This window comes from Arabidopsis lyrata (assembly GCF_000004255.2).
Source record: "Arabidopsis lyrata subsp. lyrata unplaced genomic scaffold ARALYscaffold_5, whole genome shotgun sequence".
Taxonomy (NCBI): domain Eukaryota; kingdom Viridiplantae; phylum Streptophyta; class Magnoliopsida; order Brassicales; family Brassicaceae; genus Arabidopsis; species Arabidopsis lyrata.
Window position 1 is genome coordinate 5,934,894 of NW_003302551.1, and position 10,702 is coordinate 5,945,595.

Here is a 10,702-nt window from a genome sequence, read left to right on the forward strand (position 1 = left end):
AAAAAATCTGAAATTTTGGAAATTTTGCTCTTGATGTTGGGAATTGAATAGTAAAAGAAAGACCAATATAAACTTTTACTAAACAATCAAGAATAATTTATGATTTTATACATATAATTATACATAGGACGCTGAACCTCCTATAATAATAGTGATGATACAAACAATCATATGATATAATGTTATGATGATTAAATCATCCATATTAAAAAAAAATTAGAGCGAAAAATCAAAAAAATTAGAACATTATGGTGATTCAATTCATCTATATAAAATGATAAATTAAAAAGTGTATATATTACGATGACTAAATTCATTCATCTTTAAAATGAAAAATTATAGCAATAAATAGAAAAATAAAAAGTAACTAAATTTGTATAAGCTAAGAAACTATTGTAAAAATGTTAAATTAATATTGGGGTGGCCGAGCTGCCCTTCAACAATTAAGGGATAGAGTGATCATGTTGATAACATGTTTTAACTATATAATATATAATATATAATATATTTATGTGTATATGCATTTATTCATATAGAGCGTAAATAATAAAAGATAAACTTTGTTACAGATAAGTTTTACGCTTAATAATAACCGCAAGTCACAAACAAGCGCAATGGTATTTAGGGAACAAATCCACAGAGACCAAAGAAACATACAAAAGACTTGCAAAAGATTTAAACTAAGCTAGAACAACAAGGAGTTACGAGAACTCAACTGATTTTGTAAATTTAAAATAAATAAATAATATAAATAATAAATATAAATATATATAATTATAAGTAATAGAGAATTCATTAAAGAATATATGAAAAACATGTAAGTTGGATTATGATTATAAAAGTTCTTGAAATCAGATTTCTATTGTAAATTATCCAAATGGCGTTTAAGTGATAATTCCATGAAGCGACTACAAAGCTTCATAAACCTTGGATGTGTTTGGTTCTAAGTAATCCACTCAAACAATTAGAACAGAATCCAACAAATTCACAAAACTAAAAACTACTTATGGCGAAGCTAATTAAGAAGTTTTGCTTCCCTTTAATAGATCAATTATTTCAACACCATGACTAGACTAGATGAATTAGATCATGGACAATAGGTGAATTGGCCTTCAGGACATCTAGGTGAAGATTTTCAATAGTGGGATTTTAATGTGGACGGTTAGATTCCGTTTTGTGATCCCATCTTTTAGGCTGAACGTCCTGTTATTTTTCCTGAATTTTACAGTTTAGGTTAAATGTTGTTTTTGGTTGTTGTTGTTGGTTATAGGGTGACTTGAGCTATTGTTGGCGACTGAGAAGTCACTGCTAGTTGTAGAATTGTTGATTTTGGCTCGAAAATCATTCTTGTTTCAAGGTGAGTGCGTGACCATGAGCTTATCTAAGTGATTGAGATTATGTGACTTGTTTGTTGTGATGTGTAGGCTGGATTTTTGATGGATCCAGAATTGAATCCGTGAGATGGTTGTGTTAATGGATGATTGTCATTGTTTTGGTTGGTTTTCATGTATTATGTGTTGATTTGTGATCTTAGTTGCTTGTGTGTATAGCTCATAGATGGAGGATCGCCTCACTAAGTATTTATTGAAATACTTATGCATCTCTTTTCTTGGTGCAGATAAAGATAAAGTGTGATCGTTGAATCATGGCGAGAAGAGGAGGATGATCTAGGGTCTCGTTGGTGTTATTTTATTATTTTTAGTATGATAGAATCTTGGATTAGAAATTGTTAGATAATTTGTTGATTTTTGTTGGTTAATTTATAGTAAATTGAATTGGATTTTTGATATGAATTGTGCTTGATTTTTAATTGAAGAAAATTAATTAATATTTATGGGGATATTAGTTAATTAATTTTTTTTTTAAACGAGTCGGGTTGTTTCACTGAGACTACTCACACATGACCTAGGTACATGAGATCATTATAGAAGATCTCATGTTTCAAAGGAGATTTACCAAAGATTTTTGAAATCTTAAAGCATAAACAAAACAAAGAAGATGAAGAAGAGAAGAACACCTTAAACTATAAAAATCAAAAAGTAATAGTAAGCCATGCAGCTACAGAATCAAATGGTTTCTATAGAGACTGGGACACAACCCTAAAAAGAAGAAAAAGGTAATTTAACAAACCAAGTGATTGGTGGACAGGCCCAATCGATCGGTGGGCGGTGTCTTCTTAACCGGTCGGTTTGATTTCTTCACCGATCAGGCCTCTTAATGGATCATCTCTTCTTTAGATACTTTTCTGGCTCATCTCTTTCTTAAATAACCCACTTATGTTTTCCACGTTCTGAATCCTATAAGCACTAAAATACACAGAAAACAACTTGTTCTCGAATAACAGACTCGATAAAACAAACAAAAAAACCTATAAAATGTGTTAAGAATATCACCTAACACTTGTCAAAATAAAGAAATGAAAATAGCAAGCTTCGGAAAAAAAAAATATTTTGAGAGAGAAATAAAATGTATTATTATTTCTTATGTATTTACAATAAATGCATATTTTATTTTATATAGTTTGATCAACGGCTTGATGTATGCTAAACTACATGGAATAACGAGAGAAAAAACAAGAGAGGAGATACTTGATTGCTACGTGGCAAATGAGTTTAGTGTAGGAGATAAGGAGTTGTATAAGATAAAGGATGTACAGACGAAAAAAAAAGAAAAAAAAAAGATAAAGGATGTACTTCGATATATAATGTTAGAGCAAGCTTCAGAGCCTGTGAAATCAAGATACCTTGTTGCTACATGATCATGAGAGATATGATGACATGTTTATTTGCAACGGGGCAGAATCCCAAGTTGCATATTGCAAAGATGATCATGCAGTAATTATCATCGATTTCATAGTAATAAATGGAGTGAAAGTTGTAATTTGCAATTCCAGCTACATAAGAGATTTTGCTACTCATGGATATTTTGTGGTGAATCTTACCAGAAATGTTTTATTTCTTGTGTATTCGTAATAAATGTATATGCGCATACGAGTGAATTCTTATAGTAAAAATAGACAATATTACTAAGTGAAATAATGATGTGGGATCAATATCACTTTTTTCACGCCAATGTCATTCTAAAACATTGATCGTATTTTAGCATGTTTATAAAAACTATTGTTTTACGAAAAAGAGATAGTATAATATATTTAAATGAAGGTATTTTTTAATAAAAATTGAAAAAAAAACTGTTATTTCATTTTTCTAAAATAATAATAAGTAGCAAAAATTCACTTTATAATTGAAGAGAAAAAATATTCCATATAATCATTATTTTTTATTTTTTTTCTTCACCTAATACCAAATTTATGTGGAGAATAGTAAGAAATTAGAGAAAATCTTTTCTCCTGGGTTTTGAAGTAGAAAAATGTATTTTTAATTTTTTTTAACTTTAAAAGCATATAAAAATAAAAATTATTTCAATTTATTGACTAATGAAATTAATTAAAGATGGAAAGATAAATCCATTTTATTTTCATGAGAAAATTATTCATTGATAAACAAATATTCACATTTTTACATTTTGTTAGGCACATTCTTATTTTCTTTTTAACCCTTATTTTCTTTTGATTTTCAAATATTTGGTAGTGACATGAAATAAGGTATATAGCATCAATATAATCTTAACTAAAATAATACATATTTAGTACAACAATAAAAATATAATGCATGATGACAAAAACCCTACAAGCAGAAAATATGTTACAAATTTTGTTCTTTTTTGATTCGGTCGTAGATTTGAAATGATGAATCATTTACTTGGTTAAGACATTGTTTTCTAACTATACAAACCATGATTTTCTTACACAACTCAATAATTCAACTATAAAAGTATATGCATGATAACATGCACAAAAAAATAAAAACAAATATGTTAAATACATTCATCCTAACTCCGTCACAATTTTTGGCTATTTGAAAAAAACTTGATTATTTTAGTTAAAAATATAATACATTTTCAACCCAAATCTATATACTTATATACTAGTTAAAATGAAGATTGGAGAATAAAAGTTTTTTGATTTGTATGACCTAATGCATTATAGAATTAAGATTATTGTTAAATATTTATAACTTATTTTTTTTTATCGTTTTCAAATATTTTAATAATAGTTTCATAGACTTAAGTTTTTGTCTTCATGAGTTTGAGAGAAATTAATAATTTAGAGTTTGAAACATAATTTTGACACCGTCGTCTTCTTGATGGTCTCAATTTTTGAAATCTTAAATAGGCCACAATACTTAAGATTGTCTAGTAGTTAGAAAATATGAATCGTTGGAGTTCGATTTTGATATTCTTTCCTCCGATAATTTTGAACTATCACATTTATTTCGTGTATACATGCAACAGAAATAACTTATCATCTTATTTTTGTTTTAAGTTTTTCTCCTTTTCATCTTAAAATACGGTAACAAAAACAAAACACATTTAACAAAAATTCGACAACAGAATAATTTAAAAAAATTCCGTAAAAGAACCTTGAACCCTAATCTTGATATAAATACCTCTCATCTCATCAAAATCACGAATTCACAAATTTCATTTTTCACTTTTTCTTCTTTTTCCTCCTCCTTAAAGTTTTAACCTTTGGCCAATGCAAAATATTCATGGTAAATTCTCGTCAGAAAATAGATGATTTATTCAAATTTGCCTTAGGATCATGCAGATCGGAAGATAATGTATATCATCCTAATAAGATTCTATGTAGAATTGATTTCAATAACTGTCAAATACATACATGTTGTTATCCAAGAAATATATAAACATTATCTTCTTCTTTTTTACCATTCTTCTGAATTGCTTCTCTCTAAATATATATATGCTCCAAATGGTAAAAACAATTCAAGCGTTGCAGATCATACAGAATATGCACGACAAGTGCAGAACATACAAATCATGTAGGACAAATGCAGATCATGCAGCTCAAGCAGTTCACATATGAATTCGAGTGGTGAAAGCGGTTCAACCTGTGCAGATCAAATTATTAAATAATAAATAGTACACAAAATAATTGAAAATTATTAAGAACTACATATTGTTATAAACTTTATTAAAAACAAATATATAAAATAAAATTTTATTTTTAATACTATTATTATTATAATACAAAGTATTTTAGTTTATTGTTGATTTTATTCTATATAATTTTATAATATATTATGGTATGTATAAATAAAATCATATAAAAGTAAAATATATTCATCTATTAAATAATTTTAAAATATTAAACATAAATATCCAAATACAACACATAGGAGTAAAAAAAAGAAGACAACAAATAAGCAAAAACAAATTAAATTTAATGAAAAGTATTTTGATTTGCCCATAACATATCAACAATATTTTTTCTTATATTTGCCATATGATTTCCATCACACTACAAGAAAAATGAGCTTCGGTAGCAGATCGTTGTAGCACAAATTTACGAACTGCTACTAAAAGTACCAAAATCGGATGGCAACTATTTCGCATCATTATATTAACGCTAGGATATATTTTTCATTAAGCGGGAACATAACTCAGTATTATAGCGGAGACAGGTAATTGGAGGCAAAACAATTGGGTTTTTCCCCCAAACCAAAAAAGTCTCGATTCTCAATAGCAAAACAATTGGAGGCAAAACAATTGGGTCTTTTACCCTTAGCCCCAAAAACAAAATTAACAACAAAAGCATTCTCCTAAATTTTTTGATTCTATTGTGAAATCTGAATACCCATTGCATGAACTCTCGATTCCCATTGAAGAAATCTCGATTATCAACACCACAATCTCCATCGATTCTTAACTCTCCGTCTCTCTCTTTCTCCTTCTTTCTCCGCCGCTGTTTCTCTCCGCCGCCGTTTTTCTCCACCGCCGTTTCTCTTCGCCGTCGTCTCTGTCTCTGTCTCAATAGATCAGGCGATCTTAGTCTCATTAGCCTCGAACTCAGCCGATATCCATTTCTCTCCTTCTCTGTCTCAGTAGCTTCGAACCCAGCTGATCTCATCCACCTGAAAGGTATACGACATTCAATTGATGTATTTGAGTTCTTGACTATTTACTAGTATTTGATTTTTGACCGTTATAAACATTGAAAGGTAATCACATCTCATCGATCGGATCTTCTGCCTGCATCTTCTGCCTGCATCTTGCCTACATCTTGCCTGCATCTTCTGCCTGTTTGCATCGGAACAAAGAGGCTAGTATTCACAATGAACTTGATATTTGATTGATTTCTTTAAGAGTTGACTGAATTGGCTGTTTGATATTTCGTTTTAATAAACTGTTGTTGTGAATGTGTTTGGTGTTTGTTTGGTATTTGTTTGGTGTTTGTGTTATTCTTATGTGTTTGTTTTGTTTTCTTTATGGGTAAGCACGTATAATGGTTATGGAAAAGACATGGGTTCATCTCAACAGGTATGTGAAAACGTTTTGTAATTGTGTTTATTGGTTTAATTGATATGTTAAAGAGTTTTTAAAGTTTGTAATTCTTTTTTTTTCTTTTGTTTTACTTCACTGCAGAACCGATCCTGGTTATGAGAGAGGTACTTGGGATTTTGTAGGGGTGTCAAAATGGGTTAATACCCATGGGTTACCCGAACCCGCCCATGGTTTTAGTGGGTTTGGGTAGAATTTTTTTACCCATATATATAAATGGGTTTTAGTGGGTTACCCTATTAGGGTTATGGGTTTAATGGGTAAAACCCATTAGGGCCATGAGTTATCCATGGGTTTCATAACCAAAACTAAAAAGTAAAACTTATATATATCTATATTAATATATTATGTAAAATTCATATAAATATATGTAAAATATCTATATATATGGTTTTAAGATTATTTTTTCTTTTTTATTTGGTTTTATGGTTCTTTGGATTTTTGGTTTTAAGATTTTAGGATGCTTTTCTATTTTAATATCTAGATTTTTTTAATTTATTATTTAAAAACTTTTGTTGGTTTACAATTTTATATTATTTTTTTGGATTTTTATTATTTATATATTTTATTATACATATATATGGGTACCCATATAACCCATTAAGCCAATGGATTTCTACAATAATGGGTTTGGGTATGTAAATTCAACCCATATAAATATATGGGTCGGGTCAAACCCGTCCATTAAACACTCAAACCCATATGGGTTTGGGTTGGGTCGGGTCGGGTTACCCATTTTGACACCCCTAGGATTTTGTGAGGTCTGTGGCTGCAGGTTTAGGAGACAATGCAATGATTATTTGCCCGTGCATTGACTGTCGCAACGTACATCGTCACTAAGCCGATGATGTTGTTGTTCATCTTGTAAGAAGGGGAATGGATAGGAGTTACAAGTTGCGGGAGGACTGGTATCATCATGGAGAAGTGAAATCAGGGATTGAGTGTAGAAAGAACGCAAGTCAGTTGAACCAAGAGATTTTAGGATTGTTCAAAGCTGCTGAGTTTGTAGATGAAGAGCTGGTTAGTCAAGGTGATGTTGATGAGGGTGATGATAAAGAAGAAGATGAGTTTTTAGCAAAACTAGCTGATGCAGAAACACCTCTTTATCCAGGTTGCACAACCCACAGTAAGCTCTCTGCGATTGTTTCACTCTTTAGGCTAAAGACGCAAGGTGGTTGGTCAGACAAAAGTTTTGATCTTCTACTTGAGTCCTTGTCAAAGATGCTACCCAAGGATAATGTATTGCACACATCCTTGTACGAGGTGAAGAAATTTTTCAAATCTTTTGATATGGGTTATGAGAAGATACACGCTTGTGTAAACGACTGCTGTCTATTTAGAAATCAGTTCCAGGAGCTCGACATTTGTCCTAAATGCAATTCTTCGCGATGGAAGATTAACACGCGAACTAGTGAGGTGAAGAAAGGTACTCCACAGAAAGTACTTAGGTACTTTCCGATAATTCCACGTCTCAAGAGGATGTTCAGGTCAGAGGACATGGCGAAAGACTTACGGTGGCATTTCACTAATAAGAGCACAGATGGAAAAATGCAAGTTGATGGATATATCCGGTTAGTAGGCATACTTCAAATCTGAGTAGATAAAGCAGTAAACGAAAATTCTGAAATGGTAGTAGAATGTTTAAGTAAGATAATGCAAGAGAAAAAGCTAGAAATAAGAATTTAATTAAAGAGTGGAAAAACAAATGTCTGAAATGATAATTTATTGAATGATAGTTTCTTTTTTTGCTGTTGAGTTACTTGATTGAAAGGTTGCCTACTGCCTGAGAAAATTAGAGACTCTTTCCATGTTAATATTTGCTTGGGGGTTTTTCAAACCATAACTGAAATCATTAGAGTATGTTAAAGTAAAGAAAACATACCTTCTCTGAACCAATTCATAGAGAATGGTATTAGGCAAGTTAGCCTATATTCTGAAAAACCTTCTTGAAAACAACATTGGTTGTTTGCTTCTGAAGTTTTCCTTCTTTGTCTAGTATTAAGATTGTCTAGTATTAAGAATGGTATTAGGCAAGTTAGCCTATATTCTGAAAAACCTCCTTGAAAACAACATTGGTTGTTTGCTTCTGAAGTTTTCCTTCTTTGTCTAGTATTAAGATTTTCAAACCTTTCTTAGATGTAACCCTAGACAACGCAACATAAAGCTGACCATGAGAGAAAACAGGTTTAGGCAAGTAAAGTCCAACATGTTCAAGAGATTGGCCCCGGCTCTTATTGATCGTCATAGCAAATGCAACAGATAGTGTAAACTGCCTTCTATGCATCTTGAATGGCACTATATCACCAACTCATCTCCTGTTATAACTCTAGCTTCCATAATATGCTTACATAGCTGTGTAATCTGAAGCCTAGTCCCATTACATAAACCACCTTTAGCATCTAAATTTCTAAGAAACATAATCGGAGAACCAACTTTCAAACGCAAAGAATGGTTTGGCAAACCTGCTACCTTGATACTGTTTAAAAAATCAGGAGTGATAACAGGATTCTTAAGTGAATCAGAATCATCGGGATCTATACTATCAGCAGATAGATAGATTCGTTCATCACCTGTATGTAAACAATATAAATCCACATGTCAGATGTTTAAATAATAAATTAGACGTCACAAATTTGCTAGAAAGTAAATAGCATATAGTAAAGGTACACCAACCTTCTAAATGCTCTACCATATATTGATTTATAGTGTTGACATCATCATTTTATGGTGCCAAAATAGCTCTTTTTGAAAGAATTTAGCATCAGTGATGGTGTGGAGTTTTGTTGGATCTCCATAAATTTTCCAAGTAATAGCTTCTATTGGATTTTCTGCTTCTGTAATCAACAAATCATCTGGAATATCTATTAGCGCTTCTCCATCATTAGGCTCATTAATTCTACCATCTCCAACAGCCAATAACCAATCAGAAAACTCTTGGATCTCTTTAGCTTCTACAGGACTTAAATTGTTTGGTAATAGTCTCATGTTCTTAGTCAACTTCAAGACCTTGCAGTGATACCAGAGATACGAAGCATTTAGAGATGACATCACTATTTCTGCTCTACCTGCACCGGGAATTACAGGAAGAACTTGCCTGAAATCACCACCAAAAACAACAACCTTACCTCCAAAAACCTTGTTGTTGACATTTTTCATAATATCGCAGAAGCTTTTGTCTAAAGCTTCGAAGCAAAACTTGGTCATCATTGGAGCTTCATCCCATGTAATTAGAAATGCTTCTTTGATCAGATCTGCTAGGTCAGATTTAGGCTGGATCTTGCAAACTGAAAACTCATCAGGAGTCAGTGGGATTGAAAACCTAGAATGTGCAGTCCTACCTCCTTCTAACAACAATGAAGCAATGCCACTTGAGGTGACATTAAAAACGATATGTCCTCTAGATCTAATCGCAGCTGATAGTGTCTTCCAAACAAACGTTTTACCAGTTCTTCCAATTCCATAAACAAAAAACACTCCTCCTAAATTATTGAAAACAGCACCAGTAATCTCATTGTAGATACCTCTCTGCTCAGGAGTTAGCATATGTATCCACTCTGCATGCTTTTCTGTCAATTTACCATCACGGTTGTATCTCAACTCATCAACAATCAGGCGATTAGAATTATCAATATCTTCTCTTGAATTCATTCTCTTTCTCTTATTTAAAGAAACGTATAATTCATTATTGTAATTAGCTTTTGATTATTGAATAAACTAGTTTTAAGAGAGCTTTGTGTAAAGCCTAGAGAGGATGACTCTCAACCCTAAGAGCTTGTGTTCAAGCCCTGCAAGGAGGACTTTCAAAACCCCGTCGATATCGTTCCCTAGAACCGATCTCGACCCTATCTCTATTGCTTTTTCGTCAAGTTTTGACGTTCTAGGCAAGATCCGTTCGTGAATCCGACTTCTCTTAGAGATCTTGTGTTCTCGTCCGTTATTTAGCTTCCGCTCTCTATCAGTTGGTATCAGATTCATCTCGTTCCTGGTGGTTTGATTTCCTTACAACGATGGCTTCAAAAGACAGAATATGGGAAGCCAATTTAAAGGTGGATATTCCCAAGTTCCACGGTGGAATTTCTAGTAATTCGTTACTAGATATTGGCTTGTTGATGTTGAAGAAATTTTGGAGTTTCAAAGGGTTTCAGAAGATCGATTGGTTTCGCTTGTGGTTAAGAAATTTCGAGGACAAGCAGCATCATGGTGGCATCAAGTGAAGACAACACGCAAGCAAGCTGGCAAGAGTCCTATTAAATCATGGGCTAAACTAAAGCAGAAGTTATGC

General features: G+C 32.0%; 1 protein-coding gene across 1 annotated transcript; it reads right to left on the minus strand.

Moving 5' to 3' along the window:
• Positions 1 to 9,192: 9,192 nt before the first annotated feature.
• On the minus strand, positions 9,193 to 10,013 carry LOC110228667 (the record flags this gene model as incomplete). Its single annotated transcript, XM_021026617.1, has 1 exon — positions 9,193 to 10,013. A coding segment is annotated over exon 1 (771 nt), but the record flags the coding sequence as incomplete, so codon positions are not given.
• Between the last annotated feature and the right edge of the window lie 689 nt (positions 10,014 to 10,702).